Source organism: Nematostella vectensis, chromosome 9 (assembly GCF_932526225.1).
Source record: "Nematostella vectensis chromosome 9, jaNemVect1.1, whole genome shotgun sequence".
Lineage (NCBI taxonomy): Eukaryota > Metazoa > Cnidaria > Anthozoa > Actiniaria > Edwardsiidae > Nematostella > Nematostella vectensis.
Window position 1 is genome coordinate 9,539,562 of NC_064042.1, and position 19,978 is coordinate 9,559,539.

Sequence of the window (19,978 nt, forward strand, 5' to 3'; positions counted from 1 at the left end):
CAAGGTAAACTATTTCAGCATTTTTTCATCATTCAGAAATTTTAAATGATGATTCGTGACAAACAGCTTAGTACGTCACGATTATCAAAACATTATAATTTGCTCCAGCCCAGCGAAATACAGAGAAAAGAGGCCTCTGCTAGCAGGAAACAAGACGCGAGCGGGGAAACCCCTTTTTCCCGAAATCTGATTGGCTATTGATGAGGCTCCCTTACAAAACGACACAGCCAAGCACAAGAGAATGTCTGTTCTCTTTAGTGAATATTGGAGATTTATGATCATATTCATAGCCTATGTTAACGTTTGAACGCAGTTCACATATAGAAGCATTTAAGCTCTACTAGACATCGTGGCTTTGATTCCACAAGCTTTGAAACTGGGTCTATTATGTAATGATGGTCGCTGTGTGCCGAGGGACGAAAGCATTTGGATGTAGAATAAGCTAAACTTTCTGCAGTTTAGATATGAGGTTTGTATTTTCGGTATCAGATACTAGGTCTGGAAGCTTGTTTTATCATGGTAAGACCTAAACGACTATCCAAAAGGAAGCCAACACGCTATGGATATTCTACTCCGCTAGCCAAGTCAAATATTACTCGAGCCGAAACTAGTGACGGTGCATCAAAATCAACATCTGAAGAACGCAAGCTTACAAAGGTGGGAAATGCTTTGAAAGGAAAACCTCGTAAGCGGAAAATTTCATCCGAGGAAGGAAGCCCAGGACCCCCTCTTAGTGGAAGGGGTGAAGAAAGAGAATTCAAAACCACAGGCCCCCCGGTAACAACCGATTGTCAAACAATCGACCTGAATAAGCCGAACAAGAATCTTTCCGAATCACGAGAAGATGTGATAGTCGACCTTAAAAAAGAGATAAAAGAAAGTACTAAAGTTGAAGCAAGTCAGTCTGCTAGCTTTGTTGAATCTGAAAGGTTGGGACCAAGACCATCTGTCATTGCTGTTGGGAGAATCTCGGGGGCTTTGGATAAAAAGAGAAAGAAAACACATAAGGTGCAAAAACATACATCCAGTGAATCATCAAAACAATCAGAACCAGTAACTTTTGTCATCAACCTTGATAAATCAACTAGAAAGACATCTAGATCCTTGAAAAAATCAACCAAAGAATTAACAATTCCAGTTGCATCAAAGACTTATCCCAAAGCTAGCAAGACAGACAAAATAAAAAAATCCCATGAAACTGAGAAATGCGAAATTCTTGAACTAAGCAATCTAACAGGGGGAGCAAATCAAAATGTCTCAGAATCACCTGGTGTGGAAGAGCCCTCCGATGTGACATGGTCATATGAGAAAAGCGTGAGTGACTTATGCCAAGCTATTCCTAAACATGACCCTAGGCTGTTTAGTCAAGACGAAGATGGTGACACGTAAGTAGTTTTGTATTGTGAATAAATAATCTATAGAGTGGATAATCACTGAATTGGAGGGGGGGGGGGGCATTTTCTGGGGGCAGGGCCACTGCATCCCAGTAGAGCCAAAATTTTACAAATGTGCCTGCCCCCCCCCCCCCCCAGTAAAATAAAAAGAATTCATTCCTCAGGTTTTGCTATCCTTCCTGCACCTGCACACTAGCTAGTCACAGTGATCCAAAATTAAGAGGCACCATATAAACAGTACTTCTGATATACTGACTACTTTCTATCCCCTCCCCCTCAAACATTTTAGATACTAAAAGAGGCAATATCTAAAATTGATGGGGCTAGAAAGAAGTCAAACATTTCAAATCTTTCAAACCAATCTTGGCCTTTTGGTGCAAACACTGTGTATTTATACAATCATCTGTAGGATGAAGGTCATTTTTTTTAAATTTCAAGGTACTTGCACATCGCCATAGCACAGGGTGACAAAAATCTTGTCTCTTACTTTATAAGAGAGATGCATCACGTGACCTTGAACATCTACAACAAGCTTAGACAAGTAAGTAAATTCTTATCAGTGCTATGACACAGATATTGGATTTGCTGAGGGGAAGGACCTACTCTTTGCTGGTCATAGGGAGGGGGTTGGTCAGGCACCCCCACCACCACCACCCCCACCCCCACCACCCCCACCACCACCCCCACCACCACCCCCACCACCACCCCCACCACCCCCACCACCACCCCCACCACCACCCCCACTTCCACCCCCACCACCACCTGTAAGGTTCCTGCTATTGTTCTTATGTAAATTACATAGGAGTACATGACATTCAAAATAATTGCCCCCCCCCCCCCCCCCCCCCCCCCCCCCGGACATCATTCCGTCCCGCAGCGTGCAGAGCTCGCAGCACGTCTTAGATAAGATAGACCCTAAGCAGTTCTCGGTGTGTGGCAAATCTACTACCCATGCCATAGTATATATGTTGCATTCAATCCTAAGGTTAAATCCATAAGGTTTATCGTATGCAAAAAGATTTTTTTGCCCTGCATTAAGAAGATACTGATTTTGTCCAGTCAAGGAAGAGGTTAGGACCCCCTCCCCCTCACCCTGCTTAGTTTTGTGCGTGTTTCCCAAGAACTGGCAGGCTCAAGTCTCGTTTCTATAGCACTCACTTGGCATAAGCCTTCTCTATCAAGGCACTCCAGAACTCATTCTTCTCCTTTGAGTGAATGTACACCAGCTTGCCATTTACTGTTGGAAGCAGGTCATCAACCACCACCTCTGTCCACTGCCCTTGCCGGTAGAAACGGAAGCGAAAGATTCCCTGATAGTTTTCTGGTTTCTTGGGATCCCACTCTTGCTTGTCCTTGTCTGGGATTACCTGTTTTTTGAAACCAGTGGCTGACATAATTACGACTTTCCAAAAAATCATAACATTGTATATTTAAATCTATACAGGTAAATACAAAACATTTCCAGTATTTGGTATTGTTAGTACATGCAGTTATCTTTATCACAAGAAACTACAGTTGCTAGCCTCAGTCACCGTGAAGAAGGCTGTTGTACCCCCCTTTGGGCACCTAGCTTAAAGGGATTAATTGCTCAAGCCAGCATATTGTATTTCAGTTATCTCTAGTCTTGATTGCTAGCACACGTTCACAGCTTCACTCTATAATTCTTTGTTCTTTTCAACGTTTATATATCAAGCTCATATTTTTCCCGCCCTCCCACCCTGGGCTTTGTGTGAAGAGTGGCAGAGAGGTTTATTATTATTATTTTAGTTTTTCATTTATCAGTTGGTAGTGATTTTATAATAAACTTCTCTTATGCCAAACACAAAACAGTGTCAGTGGTTTATGTTGGGTTGAGGAATTTACACAGCCGAAATATAGGTGCTGTTGGTCATAACAAAGTGTTTTCTCTTGTTATTAGTTAAAACTATACAGGATATCCAAAGATTCCTAGTTTGGATAAAATTTGCACATGTAACCCATTGACTCCTGGCTTTTTTTGAGCTTAATTTACAAAAAACAGACTGAAAAGAGATACCTCCCCCCCTATTCTGAGTTTTATACAGCCCGTCAAAGTCAAACACAGCTGCACCTAGTCAGCGGTATCCAAGCTTTCCAACAGTGCTTTGCGGTCCCCACTTTTAATCCCTTGTTGTTGTGCTGAAGCCAGCACAAGTTGATGGTTGCTTGTATTTTTTATCAAAAATACAGCTATGAGCATATTAGGAGAGTGTCTCAGGACATCATGAAGTCTTTTGGGGCATAATTGAGTGCTTTGCTTATGGATATTTGCAAGCAAAGGTGGATTCATGATGATTTTTTCTTGTTTGGCTTTGCCTGGATGAGAAAATAATTTTCTAATGAATCACCACAGCTCTCCTAAATGCTGTCTTTTCTGAAACCAAATTGATTCCAAAATTGTTTACACTGCTATTCTGGGTCTGTATGACCTGGAATTGATTTGTTTGGCTTCGGGGTGAAAAGACTTATAAAAAACCATCTGACTTTGGGGAGAGGAGTGTTGACTGGCCCTCCCCTCGTGAATTTTCCCCTGGATCTCCCAGAATGCTTTGCAATACGTAAAGACATCTTCGTGGTTGTACAATTCTTCAAGGAGTGGACATTGTGTTTTGAGGCCATGGAAATGTACCTGGAGGATCAGAATAAAGGTATCTATTTGTGTCTTGAGCTGTGTTTGCTGATCTCTCTCCCTTGTGTGGTATTTTGAGCGTTTTATTGAGAGGGGTGATTCTGCTTTTCTCTCCTTGTTCGATTTTAGATTTGTCAAAGAACCTGTGCTATTATTTGGCTTAAGAGTAGATGCCAACACCTTGGTTGGATGCATATCTGCAAGACCATTTATCCCTTAGACTGATGCCTGAGTATCTTCATCTTGTTGTGTTTATTTTGAATTTATGAATTTTTTGGGTTGTGGGTACTTCCCAAAGCCGGTACAGGCCGGTTGAGGGGTCAATGCGGTAATGATTTTTTTTTTCCAGGATCAAGTTGTTAAACTGTACCGAATAATAATAACAACAACAACAACAACATCATCATCATCATCATCATCATCATCATTATTATTACAGATGTTGTCACAGCGTAACATGTGTTCCAATGCGTATCGTTGCGTACTTTTTTGTCAATGACACGATGTGACGTCATCTGTGCATCTATTGGAGGACAGACGCACAAAAAATTAGATCTATTTGCTTTATACAACATGTATTCAAAATGTTTTCTTATGTTACAATCTAGTTTTGGGGATCGCGCGCGCATGCTAACGCCAAGCGCTCGTGTGCCCGCGGGTCCATCACGTATGAGCCATTGACCAATCAGAGTGCTCGTTTTACGAGTGTTGTGTATAAATGATTTTATCGTCATGCCAATAACATGCTTAGTTCGAGTACAAATGCTGCGCGCCAAACTGATGCGTAATTTCTTGCCCCAGACCCCTCTTCATCTCGCAGCCATCACGAAACAAGCGAGCCTGGTGCAAGCATTGCTGGAAGCGGGTGCAGATCCGAACCTCACTGATCGTAACTGCCAGACTGCGTTACACTTGGCATGCCAGGAGAATGATGTAGAGACCCTACGGGCCATAGGTCACGCATTCTCGAGCTGCTCCCAGGAGCCAGATGTGAGAGCTATGAACTCGCAAGGTTAGTGTGACAGGGGTCGGGTTGGAGGGCGGGCCCCCTTTCCATTATTGGCCAATTTTAACTACACTACTATAGCCCCATTTTTGGCCCCATCATCGCTATCTAAACGAACTGTACAATGCTAAGTTGCCGAGGCACCCGCGCATTAATAGGGAGACAATAGCTAGGTTTCTAGCCCGGTTGTCTTCTACGATTACACCACGCACATCTCGCTGAGAAGTTGTGTGAGAAATATTGAGGTCTCTTTGGGCGCCTTGGGTCTTTTGGGACTCCCAAACTGTCCGTATGTAGATGTATTCACCAATGCACGTGTATATTACTTCTTTTGTGCGCAAAAAAAAATCGACAAAGATTAGTGAGACGAACAAACAAACGCCTGCGTGTTGCAAGTGGTATGTTGCGTGCCAGCGGAAATGGAGTGGAGTGAGCTTGCACTGTCTTGTGGGCCCCTCTACCCGTTTCACCCACTCCTATAAGGTCTCTAGGTAAACGTTTATATTTTTGTACTTATCGTCTCCAGGCATGACTCCGTTACACTTGGCGACTCTAAAGGGCAATCGCGAGCTGATTACGGAGCTACTGCGCATGGGCGCAGATTTAAACGTGGAGGTGAGGGAACTATGCTATCACCACATACGTGAAAATCTGTTACGTCACACAATAAAAACTGTAAACGGCCAGACGTGGAAACAACTCTATCAGATATCATTCAGCCGTTTGTCACCAAACTTCGACATAAATAACAACAATTTTCGTGCTCTAGCGAGAACGGAGATGTTTATGTGGAACTATAAAGCCTAGCTGATTTTATCGAGACTAGTTTAGTTAATAGAGCCAAGCATGAAAGTACCCTTTAGTTATATTTGCTTTTGGTTAAAAGCGGATTTTCGTACCATGGCACCTAGAGTGAAAGGGGGCGGGGCATAAAAGGGGGAGAGTGGTTGTAGTACAGGTAGAGGCTGGTGGTTGAGAACGGGAGGATTATTATGGGATAGTGCTAAGTAAAGCTGGGCTGTCAGGAGGGTACGGGGTAGTGAGGGCGTGGATAAAAGGCGGATGTTGTTGGTAAAAAGCGAGTATTCGTACCTCGGCACCTCGGGTGGGAAGGAAAAAAAGGGGGTGTTGCTTCTCTATTATGACTCTTGCACTAGCTACAAGAATGTCTGGCTCGTCCCCACGTACAAACAGAGGCTTGTCCCTCTTCTCATCATGTCGTGTGGAATCAACTTGTTGTCATAGGATGGCAATAGCGGCAGAAGCCCGCTGCATCATGCGGTAGAGTCAGGCCGTTATCACGTGATCGAGTTCCTCTTGTCACGTGGCGCCCTCGTGAACCAGCGCACGTTTTCTGGTAACACTGCCATGCACACCGCCGCCGGTCGACAGATGGATGAAGTCGTGTCTCTACTCGCGAGTTACGGCGCCGATGTAAACATCCAGAACAGAGAGGGGGACATCCCTCGCGTGGCTTATGCAGGAAGTGATAGGGTAAGAACGCACGTGAGCCAGGGTGTGTTAACTCGCGCGAGATACCCGCGGCGATGTGAATATCCATAACAGAGAGAGGAAGAGGATATCCCTTGTGTGGTTCGTACAAAAGGGATAGGGTAAGGATTCGCGCGAGAGGAAGCGTGTGAACTCGAGCGAGATACCCGCGCCGATGTGAACATCCATAACAGAAAAAAAGATATCACTCGCGTAGTTATTTCAGGGACCGATAGGGTAATACTTTTTATGTGTTTCGTGGAAACGACGACGCGAGTGTACACGCTCTGGAGAACGGGGCCTTGCGAAAATGCGAGCGTATCTAAAGTACGCAGTGCCTTGAAGAAATATCAGACTTGAATTATAACCCTCACTAGATAAGTCATAGGAAATAAAGGGGGCACAGGAAAGCAATCTTTGCATATGTACTCCTGGAAGGACGTACTGCGGGGAACGCTCGAAAGATAAACGGGTCGGGTGTCAAGAGTGGATAAGTAGAGGCCATGCGATACACGAATGAAGCAGTAAGTTTGTATAAATAGTTTGTAAGCAGTGGCTGATTCATGGGGGGGGGGGGGGCAAGGTTGGACGGTGTCCCCCCCCTCCCCCTTTGACTGACATTTTAGGGAATCAAAATCCAGTTTTAGTTTAATCTTTGTTTATCGAGGGTAGCATATTTAACCGAATATACAGTTTTCTAACATATGGCCCTCGGTTAGTAAGCACTGTCACTGGGGGTGGTCACTGCCAGAGGGTTGGTTTATTGCGTCCCCAGTGGTTCTTTTACCCCCCTTCGGTTAAGGTTAGTGTAGTGCAGCTTGAAAAGACGGGACTTCCGGTTTAGTGTCCTTATCCGAGAAGACTGGAAACACGGGAGAATAACTTCAACTCACAAATTCGAATCAAGGAAAAATCCCCAGTTTGAGCCAGGATTCGAACCTGGGCCACAGCGGTGAGAGGCCGACGCGCTAACACACTAGGCCACCCGTGCTTCCACAAATATACAACCCTCCATGTTGCTAAGACATTACTACCCCTCCCCCTTCTCCTGACAAATTTCGCTGTTGTTATTAGAGTAGCATCTACAAAGCTCAAAAGCAAGGAAATTCGATTCTATGACAAAATAAATTGTAAATAGAAACGATGTTCAAGTGAGAAGGTCGACAAATCTCTTTCCTTTTGTCTTACAGGAAAGAAAGCAGATCGCGTTTTCTCGCAGCTTACCGAAGCAACCAAAGCGGCAAAAGGTTCCCGACACGTGAGTCTGTGAGTATTGTGGGAAAAACTCCCAAATGGAATCCCCATAAATTGACCGTTTTCCAGGTAACGGGGGTCCTGTGGAGCGTGAAAGCGAGGCTTTGTCTGGTTGGAGAGCTGCGCGACCGTCGACTTACGATAAAGCTTGAGGTTAAACAGCTAGTTACAACAGACTGAAATGTAGTTAAACTTAGTAAGAAAAAATATGCAAATATTTGCGAGATGCTGCCGGAAAAATCCTGGCTTTTGCGCGAAAATCATCTGAAAAACGCCCCATTACTGCAAGTACAGAAGAATCACAGCCGACGACCAAGCTCTTGGTAGCACGTTAAGCCATGCAAAGGACAAATAGTTTCGTTTTTCAGTTGTTTATTTGAATCAATATTGGTAAGAATAGCGTAAATATACGATTTTTTCTAATGATACACACCAACTTTTCTGCGTCCAATAAATAGAAAGTTTACTTTTACACATAATGCTATTTACATTGTGTTTTTGTTAAAATTCCACCGTTTAAACATTTTGTTTAATGTACAAATAGATACTCATTGTCTAAGCTACCATATAGTGTAACTTATGTGATAAATTGCGTAAAAATATGTTATGAATTAATAAAAGTTTATTATCATGCGGCAGTTAACTCATTATCCCATGACGCAAAGTTGTTTAAAAAGTACAGTATTTTGTAATTAGCGCAGGGCGCATGCGCATAGGCTAGCCGCTGCATACCGTCTGCAGGGATTAAAAAAAAAACTAAAACAGAACAACAACAACTAAATTTAGCTATGGCAAAAGGCCAAAAAACCTTGTACAAATATGACTCAAGACTATCCATCTTGTTGGCAGCTACCAGAAACCTATTTTTCTAAAGGATGATTTAGAAAGCACCATTCGTATGCGTCTATGACTTGTCTTTTCTCAATCTTCTCGTGTTGATTCTTAATTAGGCACAGTTCATTATTTTAGGGGACTATCATTTTTCATTCCTCCTCCTAAATTCAAAAATATGTAATACATCTAGAATGGTCCCTTAGCTAGACGTCTAATCGCAGTGAATGGGTCTTGGGCTGGACACGCCTCGCTTGACGAACACCCCCGTGTTAGTGGTATCGATCCGCTTGTTTTTCTTCTTCTTCCGCCTCAGCATGGGCTGCGTATTCCGAAAGCTAAGCGCCATCTCAGACTGGTGAATTAGAAAATAAGTGTTAGCTGCCGTGCTGGTTTTCATAAGACTCACATGACAGTACCAGGGGGTGTTTAGAAAGTCCGTTGGTAGCCATGTGAAGTGTCAAAGTAAGACGTGTGAGAATAGTACATCCCCAGGGGTAGACTTAGGAGTTCTAATAAGGGGGGGGGGGGGGGGGGGGAGCAAGGACGTTTCCTTATACTTCTTTTTATTTCTAAGAAAAATCTCTGAGCACAAAGGGTCGGGGAGCGCTAGAACTTACTATATTAGGATAGCTAGCTTCTCCTTAGTCTCTTTTGCAGCCGTTCGCAATTGGCAGTCGCCAGCGCCTTACACGACTGACAAACGCGGACGGCTGCAAAGAAGATAGACTAGCTTCTCCTCCCTTGTCAGGAAAACTATTTTAATTAGCCGCTAGCCGCCCCAACGCCTTTGATAGCTAGCCTCTCCTCTCTTAATAGGAAAAAATTTTTATATAGTAGTTAGCCCTTACCATAGCTCCAGTATAATATAAGGATTGCTAGCTTATTTACATAAGAAACACTTCTGCCAGCAAGGTGGTTAGGAGTAATTTGGGCGAGGGGGAGGGGGGGGCACTCACAGGTGTCTTTCGGTAGCGGTTCCTCTCATCCTCTAGTTGTAGCGTCATCGTATGGATCTGCGCACGCAACTTGTCCATCTGTGCTTCCAGTCTCTCTCGCTTTTCTCGCTCGTACTCGAGTTGCGCTTCAAGCTCCCTTATAATCCTACAAACGTGCAAAGGAAGCTATAAATCAAAACACAAGGTTGAAAAGGATAGTTGCGCTGACATTTCAAGAAACATGCCAGGGAGTTTCCAAAGAGCCAAAGGTTTTTTTTCCAGACACTCTCATAAGATAAATAGCTTCATTACGCAGAAGTTTTTGCAGTTGCTTATTTTTAACACTTGGCCAGGGGAACTCTCTAAAGCTCTAATCCTAACTACTTTTAGAACCCTGATTTGTTTACCAGTCAAACCACTCTGGAACGAAGCAGACAAAGGGACAACTCTAGAAAACCTCCTCAAGACAAGAACTAATTTATACACTCCCAAATAGGGACAAATCTATAAATCTTTTAAAAACCTCCTCAAGGCAATAACTTATTTATCCACTTCCGAATGAAGCAGTCAGGTCTCTTGTTTAAGGGCGGAATGAAAAGGGACAACTTTTAAAAACCTCCTCGAGGCAATTACTTTATCATCCACTGCCGAATAAATCACCTAGTAAGTTATAGCTATCATTTAATCTTTTCCTTGGCTGTATGACATTGACCACCGCAAACGGCAATATTTTATGTCGGTAAATCCCGGACCTCGCAAATACTAGCTACTTACTAACCGAGAGTAAGGTCATGCCGGGAAATATCCAACTGAGGCTTTGGCGTATCGACCGAGGCTTTGCTTTCGATCTGTTTATTCTGGGTGTTAGAATTCGCTACTCGAATGTTCGCTGTCGCTCATTTTGCAGTTTAAAGGTGGAAAATAATTCAACAAACAGAAGATTGTGAATTTTTTTTTTCGTAGGGCAACACGGAATTCCGTAATGCCCTCAGAGACGGGCAATACGGGAATGTCACGACTACAAATTAGCCAATCACAGCGCGCGTACTATCGTAGCCATATAATAAATGTACATAGATGCAAAAAAAAAAAGTGATTTACAGTTGCTTTCCAAAGAACTCATAACAATACCGAAGGATCTAGAACGTCGAGGAAGTCGAAAAGTTGTTAAACACATGAAGAGAGAGTGCAGGCGCGTACCCAAGATTGGCTGAGGGGGGTGCCAGTCATAGTTATTTGAGGATTTCTTAATAAGAAATGACCTCCTTTTTGGCCGCCAAGGGGGGGGGGGGGGGGGGGGGGGAGTGTGCGCGTGAACCCCCAGTGTTTGCGCTTGGAGTGGAAAAAGAGGTATATGCGAGGACCCAATACCTGGCGCTTTCTCGTTCCTCTTCCTGCTTGCGTTTGTCCTCGTCCAGGACCCCGCCCAGCTGACGGTAGTTCATCTTGGCCACATCCAACAAGTGCTGCAACTCCTCGATCTTACGCATTGCACGACCTGAGGTACACATCATAAGGAATCATAAGGAGGTCTGTTCAGCACGGACACAGGTAACCCTGCACAAGGCGTGTATGCAGTTGGGGATGGGGGGGGGGGTGGATTCAGACCAACTATCTCCTCTGTCTCAACCGCCCCCATTTTGAGTGTAGTGATGGGTACGTTTGCAAGGTACGGCTTACAAGGAAACATTGCTGTCCGAAAAAAGGTGGCTCGGTTCATAAGGGTCGAACCATTAGAAGGGGGGGAGTGTGCCAAACAAATTTTAGCAAATCCTTCAGAGCAAAGCGATTCTGCAAAATTAAAAAGGCTTTTTTGGTCAAAACTTTGAGGGGCACTATGACCGAAATCGTGGCATTTCGCTCGATGAGAATGCGATATTGAGAGTGAGTAATGTACAGTACTCATTACTGCAATTCCTTGGGGTTCATTTCGGGGACTCCTGTGGATAGTTTCGGGTCCTAGGATCATTTCGGGTCCTGTACAGTACAGCACATTTGAATGCAGGCGTGCGTTGGCGCTGTTTTAAAGGGCATTGAATTAAATATCAACAGTAACAGCAATTGTCTTGATCATATACGTTATCTACATTAATAACATAAAAAGAATTAGTCACCAATAGAAAGAGAGAAAGTAAAGGTTTAGAAGGGGAGAGAAGTTACATCCAACATCCTACCAGAAGTTCGTAAGGAGCAGAATTGATAAGACTACCTCGAGCATTGTGTTTCAACCTTTGCATGTAGAAGAACTCATCAGATAGAGCGTCTGACTCGTGCTCGAGCAAGAGGGAGTCACATCCAGGGTCGACGTCGAATCGCAAGACTGACGCACAGAATGAAGAGAAGAAGCGAAGAGGGGAGAGTAATATAGAAAAAGAAGGAAATAAGTCAACATTGTAACAAAGAAGAGTTGTAAGCTGCAAACCACACAGGTTCTCACACAGCCAAAAACCCGAAAGCACGACAAATGAATATGGCGACGGGAGGTCGAGCGCCGTCATAACGCTCGGCCTATTTTTCGATACCTGAAGGCGATAAGACTCTGGTGAGCAGGCTAGCAAAAGAGTGACAAAAAAGGCAAAAGACGCAGTTATGAGCTGCGAAACAGAGAAAAGAGACCTCGGTCCTAAAGCCTTAGTCTACAGATAAAGGTCAATGCTTTGAGAAAAGCTTCTCGTAAACTGAAGCTACGTTCAAGGCTCTGGAACCAGGAATGAGTAGAGAAAAGGATAATTTTCAAGTGCTTGCTCACCCCTGGACTCTGCTTTTGACTGCGGCTCCGAGGGCTTGAAATCTTCTGCACCCTCGTCAACTTGGTTACTTCCCTCGTCATCTGTGAAAAACATCGCATTACGAATGTGGTATGACTCATATTACATTCATGATATATTACTGCTTTTTTCCCGCACGATATTTGTTTCTTATTTGTGGTACGTCAAAGGGGTAATTATGTGCAAGTTGTTATGCCCTTGAGCCTAGCTTCGGTCATTGATTTGTGTGACACGGCCCAGATATTATGTAAAGAAAAGAATAAGGAGCACTCACCCGAGTCTCCTCCTAAAATAGCGATGCAGCCCAGCCGGCCAAACCTCCGTGCAACGTCTTTTGGAGTCTCTCCAGCTGAGTTCACAATACGCACTGAAAAATAAAAAACAAACCCCTGAGTCTTATTGTGCTCAAAAGTTTTCGGTAAGAAAAAAAGAATGCTTACTTGTTTGTATTTTGATTTGTCCTCATAGAGCGGTATGGGTCTGCACTCATGAGGGAAAAGGGTGGTGGGGGCGTGCCCTAATAAGAGAAAGGGGGCAGGGGTGTGCCCCAATAAGAGAAAGGGTGTAGGGGTGTAACCTAATAAGAGAAAGGGGGTAGAGGTGTGCCCTAATAAGAGAAAGGGGGTAGAGGTGTGCCCTAATAAGAGAAAGGGGGTAGAGGTGTGCCCTAATAAGAGAAAGGGGATAGGGGTGTGCCCTAATAAGAGAATGGGGGTAGGGGTGTGCCCTAATAAGATAAGGGGGTAGGGGTGTGCCCTAATAAGAGAAAGGGGGTAGGGGTGTGCCCTAATAAGAGAAAGGGGGTAGGGGTGTGCCCTAATAAGAGAAAGGGGGTAGAGGTGTGCCCTAATAAGAGAAAGGGGGTAGAGGTGTGCCCTAATAAGAGAAAGGGGGTAGGGGTGTGCCTTAATAAGAGAAAGGGTGGTGAAGGTGTGCCCTAATAAGAGAAAGGGTGGTGAAGGTGTGCCCTAATAAGAGAAAGGGGGTAGGGGTGTGCCCTAATAAGAGAAAGGGGGGAGAGATGTGCCTTAATAAGAGAAAGGGTGGTGAAGGTGTGCCCTAATAAGAGAAAGGGTGGTGAAGGTGTGCCCTAATAAGAGAAAGGTGGTAGGGGTGTGCCCTAATAAGAGAAAGGGGGTGGGGTTGTGCCCTCATAAGGGAAAAGGGGGGTGGGTGATTACTTACTGTTTGCTCCATTTTCCACAAGCCATTGCAGAACCTGAACATGTCCATTACCAGCCGCTACAAAAAAAAAATTATACTTTTAGTAGACTGTCAAGCTTATGACAACATCAAAAGAACAAGAAGAAACAAGATAAGTCTAAGTAAACAAGATATACAAGCTCTCTAGAAGCAGATACAAACGCTGCAACTGAGCCTCAAAGAATTTATAATCTACCTTTGTGAGCAGGGGTGGAACCCTTCTCGTCGCGCTCTGATATGGAGACCACGCCTGTCTCTATTAACATTTTGAGCTGAGGAAGATCACCATTATAGGCTGCCACATGAGCTGGGAAGGCCAGGTCTACACAGAGTTGTGATAAGAAGGACAGATATAGATAGCAGTACACTAATAGATAAGTGGCTGATCTGTATGCAAATACAATGGCTTATGTATCACGATAATCAGTAGAGATCTCTATCAAAAGAAATAAACAGGGATCTGTTAATTTGATAGGTTAATTCTGCTTCTTAATAACTTAAGATGGGGGTTGAAAATTGGGGTTTATGTGGGGTTTGTGTACATGTGACCTGGCCTGATTACTTTACTGTGATTGGTTTGTCATCTTGTAAAAAAATGAATTTCACAATTTTGATCAGTTGTTGACCAGCCACTCCCTTGTAATTAAATTTGAAAATACAATGGAATTTTTGCAAGAAACCTTAAAAAAAGACCTTTGCAAATATTTAACAATGTTCAATTAAAAGTATCTCAAGCTATTCACAAGTAGTTATGACTTTCTATTGTTGTATGGGAGTGTAAGATTATAGCATGATGATATGCATTGTCTAGCATAAACACTATTGACAATCTACCCAAACAATTATAAGCATAATATCTCATTTTACCACAAGTAATATCCATCAATTACTTACTTTCTTCATCCTCAGGGTGAAGAAGATCATATTCTGAAAACATAAAAAGCAATTTCAATATTCAGCTCTTTCTAATAGAGAGGCGGGACAGGCGGTTACATTTTTATGGTGATGAGGGGGGGGGCATAAAAATGGTAAATGTAGAACATTAAACTCTTCACTGCCACTGCTTGCTCATTGTCATAGCAATTGGATAATGTAGGATGTAATAACATCGCATTTCCATTTTACAGCTATGAGCGGAAATTAAGATCCATGATGGGGACAACAAGGGGTGTACCCACCAACAGCCTTCAGATATTCATTACATTCTTTCTTATAAAACTGTTGACACAGGTCTTTAGGAGTTTCGCCCTGAAATCAATCAAAGGCTCTGTGAGCCAACTCGTGAATGCAAATTTATTTTCTAGTTATTTTCTTGTGTGCATAAAACATATACAGGATACTTAACAAAGCATGAACACATTCAAGATGCTGAGAGTACAAAGAAATGTCCTTATACCTTTTTTCTTTTCAATGTCATGACACACCAAAAACAGTATAATTAAATATTATTATCATAAAATTTAAAAAAATGGTGCTATCAGTGGGAATCGAACCCAGGTCGCTGTGGTTAGAGACAAGTGTCTGCACCGCTAGACTAATGTGGCATTACTGAGTCGTCTTGTTACTAAAATTACTTTTAATACTATTGGTATTGTATCGTTCTTGCCAAATGTCAAATTTCAGCATATTCTTTCCGGAAACAAATATACCCGCAATTATTGATCACGCTACTGTCATACAATGTGTTTTATGCATGTTAACATTCTAGAAAGGGGCAAAATCGTTATTTGATTAAGAGAGGGCAATTTGTTTGTATGAGTTTTGTTTGATTCTATTTAGTTTTGCTGATTGGTAAGAATTGTGAGAAATTAATTTGTTGAAATCTATCCTCTTCTATTTTGTCCTTTTAACAGAGGTTTTTTTCATTAACCCTGCAAACAGAGACCCTGCTTACAGAGGCTAAGTCGCAGTTTTGGCTAGTCGCTAAAACAAAGAAACCTAAAAGCTTTGCTAGTATTTTACTTGTTTTGTGTGCAAACTAACAACTTGAATTGGACTAAACCGTTGAGATTGATTGACGTCAGTGACAAAGACGCATGTGCACGCTCAACCCACATGGAAGACTTTCCTGAAAATACTAGCTTTATATATACTTGTTGGTTGTAATAAAGAATGACCGTAGCGGTCCTAGGTTGATGACATAGCCCTTTTATAGTACTAGGCTTTAAACACAAAGTTCCGCTATAAAAGGGAAAGCTCCTCCCACCCCAAGGCTCAAAAACAATCAGTTATCAATCAACCGCAAGCATTCACGAGTTAAAAATAAATGGTTTCTTTACAATGCAGGAAATGTTCCATGTTTGTTAAATATTAGTAGCAAATGGACTATTTACATAAAACCAATTGAAGGGAGCAAAAAATATATTTTAACAGTACAATTCCTTCTAAATGATATTTTATAAAAGAAGTACCTGGTCATTCCTGGCATTCAAGGTGTGGTCGATACTGGTACCAGAGCAGACCAGGAATTTAAGGCATGGCAGCTGCCCTTCGCTCGCTGCAAGATGGGCTGATAAGGAACAGGGCTATTAGGATAATAGCATTGTGGCAACAATGAAATGGTTATCCTATCAATAATGCTATACACTGCACCAAATAATTATATACCAGACAGACTACCCTTAAAGTATGGGTACATACATGAGTAGGGTACAATGAATTGGGAAAAAACCAGGTGATTTGCTAGAATGTCCAGTAGTCTTTTTGAAATGCCGTCAAAAGTGGGTAGACTACACCCCATAGCAACTCCCCCTTATGGGTTCCTGCCCACTCTCTAAAACAAGTGCATCAAGTTTCAACCTAGTCACTACCAAGGGCACTACCCACCAGGAATATTTCCTGCATGATCCACCTCATCAAGACTGGCACCCCATCTACTCAGTAACTAGAAGACAACAAACAAACAGAATAATTTGTAAAGAAATAAGGTTCATATTAAATAATAGTCTGATGTGTTTTAAACTTTTACATTTTTCAAAAGCATTCGTATTAAATTTAAGTATTTTAACAATGCATGAGAGAAAAATGAGAGAAAAATTCACTTTTATCGCAACTTCCAGAAGGGTTCCCCTTTGCTACTTTCCTCTCTCGCTACACATGCTACTCAGTAGCTAAAAATACATACCTGTGAACTCTCCTGCATTAAGTGAGATTTTGGACGCATTCTCCCACTCTCCCACGTGGAGTAACAAATCTTCCGCTTTTAGCAATTTTTATTGCTTCCGAAAAAAAATCAACATTTTGCCTATTTTCTATAAAAAGATACTAATTGAAACAGTAATTCCCCCTTGCATAGCACAATTTATCTAACAAACTTGTGAGATTTATATGTGAATTTGTGTGCAAGAGCTTTCTGTACAGCAAACACCTGTAAATGTACCCCCCCCCCCCCCCCCCCAAATAAATGAACATACTCCTCCAGGTATGAAAATAGGAGGTCCACATTGCTTTTCAGTCTTCTTTTAGAAATAGGCTAAAATAGGGTGGGTACACAAGTTGGATTTACATACAAAAATGATGCTGTCACAACACAAAAATAAGACACACCTGGAGGCATCCAAGTCTACCATGAAATGCTGAGCAGTGCACTGCTGTCCAACCCATGTTATCTGTAGCATTCACATCCTGAAGAGATGTAACACTTATCAAACAAAATCCAAATAATAAATTTGTCTATACAGTAGTTAATCAAAACTTATATATTTATCTCTATATATTTATACATCTCCTGATGAGTGGGCAATTACGAAACAGGCTTGTAGAGATGAATGGGTAGTTCCCATGTTTTTTCCTACAAACCAAGATATATCCAACTCTACCCCTGTGTATAATGACACCATGAGGCATAACTTAAAGCATTAATCTCACTTAATTTTTTTATTATTCACTTACCACTCCATGCCTAAGAATGGACTGCAAAGTGTAGGAGTTGCCATGAGATGCTGCAAGATGGGCAGGTGAACAGCCTTGAGACAGAAAGTGAGTCAATACAAGATATCCAGTCAAGTGACATCCCAAGGAGGGGTGTTCCAGGTTTGTTACTTTCCAGTACCTTTATGAAGTTCGCTATAGCTAAATTTGTTGTTGTGCAACTGCCGATAGTTCAAATAAATTTCATTTGGGAAAAGTTGTTGCCAATCATACTACCAGTGAGCAATCGATTCCCCAGGTGTGTGCAGTCAAATGGTTTATGACAAGACAGTGAAAACATAAAAGCCATCAATTGGATCAGATGGTTGATTGACTACTTTACATGCTATTTCCAAATGAGACATGAATTTTGGATTCACCAAAGTCACTCAACAACAAATTTGGCTTTATAAAGCAGGCATCAATTTTGTTGTTAACCTATCTCTCCAGCAAAAACTATCATTTGTGGTTTCAGAATCCCTGGGACACCACCTGGATGCGTTTCTAGGAAGTTATAGACAGTACACTGTAGTAAGCACCACACATTCAATGAGATTACAGGCATTAAACTACAACAGGTAATCAGCACATTAGTGACACAAAGTTGGAAAGGGTGATCTCTTTGGCTGGAAATGGTAATTTAAGTAAGCTACATACCTCTGTTGTCTTTAGCATTAAGATCAGCTCCATTAGCAGCTAAAGCCTGCAAATAGTGAAAAAGAAAGGCAGGCTGTTTACAATGCAAGTATTGTTTGTTATGTAAACCTTAGCAAAAATCCTTAGTCATAAGTGCCATCACAATTTCATTTATCGCCAATATTATCCTTATACACCAAAACACATCATACACAGACAAGAAAAGGCACGGAGTGCACATGTGACTGAAAAGAAGTGTAAAATCATACAAATTAAACATTGCAGCTCAAATAGAGAATTTCATGCTTAGAATTATCCTTGTGCTGATTGGCTTAACAGTCGGGCAACATAATGAGATAACCACCTTACTATCAGGCAACATAATGAGATAACCACCTTACTATCAATAACCTTTCTAGCAGCCATGATCTTCATGATTATAGTCATCATCGTGAATACTATTCTCACTTACATCATAATGAGATCATAAACTTTATCAAACATCAACAATACCACTACCATCACTACCATCATCATCAACATCATAACCAGTAATTTAACATCATCATCACTACCATCATCACCATAGCCATAATCATCATCATAAATAATGATTATCACCAGCCATCAACATCGTCATCTCCAGCATCATTTTAGTGTCTTTCGCTATATATATTCAATGGAGTCAACACAACGGCACGCTTTGGTTTGCGAATATAGACTGATCTTTAATCACAGTATTTACAACTTATGGCATATGCCATGACCTTATATGGTATTACAAATAATCATTATCAATAACGTCATCTCTGTTATATGATACTAAGTAAAGTGTGCTAATACACTACAATCATCATCATTCTTTCATAAGAACTGTCCATTACAAGCACCTGTACACAAGCATCTTGCCCTCTTATCGCAGCAAGGTGTGCCGCCGTCCATCCTTCTGGTGTCCTGTCAGAGGGATCAGCCCCATGCCATAACAGCCAGTGTAAGCACTGCAGTGATAATTAACACATGAATAAGTTATTACCCGTCCTTGAGAAACCTTACTCCCCCATGCACAAAACACACATACACAAAATAACAAACTAACTTTTCCAAAATATCCCTTCGTGAACATGAACTAGATCCACTGAGAGAAAATGCATAAGAACACATTTAATTATTCATGAGCATATGCTCAATGGATGTTTTTCGAAAATGAATTTGATTTTAAGTTTATTCGATGGAAGGTATTAAAGTTTTTAACTAGACATTAAAACGATCAAAATGTAATCAAATACACGAACAAAGGCAAATTCGATAGAGATAGTACCTCAAGGGTTCCATGGTGTGCCGCCCAATGCAACGGCGTAAACTTGAACTTGCTATCCAAGTCGTTGATACCAGCTCCTCTCTGAACCATGGCTTGGAGTTCAAGAACGTCGCCATATCGAACAGCCTCATGGATATTCGCTAATCGAACCTTATCTAGAAAAAAATGATAACGCAAATTTAAACTCAAATGCTTTTACGTGATGTATATAGTGCTAATCTTACCTGGCATTTTGAAAGTAGTGCGTTTTTTTGCGACAAAACCTGAAGCTTTCCTCTTTGACAATGTCAACAGCTTCTTCAGTTGCTAAGAATCTGCTGACTAGCCCGCTAGCGCGCGGGCTCGCAGGAAGTAATGTTATCGGAAGTGATTCCATCACTAAGAGTAACGATTTTCCGCGGCAAACACGCACATTTCTCTTCTTCTTTTAATTTATCGATGTGCTATCCTGACTTTGGGCCAATATCATTTACTACCTGTAATTGAGTTAGACACTAAACGTAAAATATCAAAACAAAATTTTAGCCAGACTTTGTTTATCTTTTTTAGGCATATTGTCCATATAGTTCTATCAGGTTATGCA

General features: G+C 41.9%; 2 protein-coding genes and 1 long non-coding RNA gene across 4 annotated transcripts; 2 read left to right on the forward strand and 1 right to left on the reverse strand.

Annotated features, from left to right (window-relative positions):
• The first annotated feature begins 177 nt into the window (after positions 1–177).
• LOC5506212 (nuclear factor NF-kappa-B p100 subunit) lies at positions 178–8,425 on the forward strand. 2 transcript variants are annotated; one of them, XM_032374581.2, is made up of 6 exons: positions 178–1,385; positions 1,890–1,935; positions 4,843–5,053; positions 5,574–5,662; positions 6,293–6,541; positions 7,729–8,425. In XM_032374581.2, exons 1-6 carry the CDS (start codon positions 517–519, stop codon positions 7,798–7,800), a joined length of 1,536 nt encoding a protein of 511 aa, XP_032230472.1. In that variant the 5' UTR covers positions 178–516; the 3' UTR covers positions 7,801–8,425. The 2 variants fall into 2 exon arrangements, with proteins under 2 accessions (XP_032230472.1, XP_001626962.2); XM_001626912.3 differs by having other exon boundaries at positions 182–1,385; positions 1,833–1,935.
• Positions 8,148–19,914, reverse strand: LOC116614018 (ankyrin repeat domain-containing protein 42). Its single transcript, XM_048732971.1, has 17 exons — positions 19,620–19,914; positions 19,396–19,550; positions 18,968–19,075; positions 18,099–18,144; positions 17,424–17,497; positions 17,079–17,156; positions 16,359–16,416; positions 15,944–16,041; positions 14,711–14,780; positions 14,427–14,459; positions 13,729–13,854; positions 13,515–13,571; positions 12,604–12,696; positions 12,311–12,391; positions 10,933–11,059; positions 9,583–9,727; positions 8,148–8,978 (listed from the first exon to the last, which is right to left on the reverse strand). Exons 1-17 carry the CDS (start codon positions 19,624–19,626, stop codon positions 8,838–8,840), a joined length of 1,497 nt encoding a protein of 498 aa, XP_048588928.1. The 5' UTR covers positions 19,627–19,914; the 3' UTR covers positions 8,148–8,837.
• Positions 16,038–18,364, forward strand: LOC125572458. Its single transcript, XR_007313826.1, has 2 exons — positions 16,038–17,564; positions 17,917–18,364. It is a non-coding gene; the product is annotated as an uncharacterized LOC125572458 (long non-coding RNA).
• Positions 19,915–19,978: the final 64 nt, after the last annotated feature.

What these genes read in the sequence shown, in the direction of transcription:
- LOC116614018 (XM_048732971.1), bottom strand. An exon ending in GAGGAACGAGAAAGCGCCAG is followed by an intron (nt 9,728 to 10,932) that starts GTATTGGGTCCT and finishes GCACGTTTGTAG; the next exon opens with GATTATAAGGGAGCTTGAAG. An exon ending in ACCGCTACCGAAAGACACCT is followed by an intron (nt 8,979 to 9,582) that starts GTGAGTGCCCCC and finishes CTAATTCACCAG; the next exon opens with TCTGAGATGGCGCTTAGCTT.
- LOC5506212 (XM_001626912.3), top strand. Translation starts at nt 517, where the DNA reads ATGGTAAGACCTAAACGACTATCCAAAAGGAAGCCAACACGCTATGGA. An exon ending in CAAGACGAAGATGGTGACAC is followed by an intron (nt 1,386 to 1,832) that starts GTAAGTAGTTTT and finishes TTAAATTTCAAG; the next exon opens with GTACTTGCACATCGCCATAG. An exon ending in GAGAGCTATGAACTCGCAAG is followed by an intron (nt 5,054 to 5,573) that starts GTTAGTGTGACA and finishes TATCGTCTCCAG; the next exon opens with GCATGACTCCGTTACACTTG.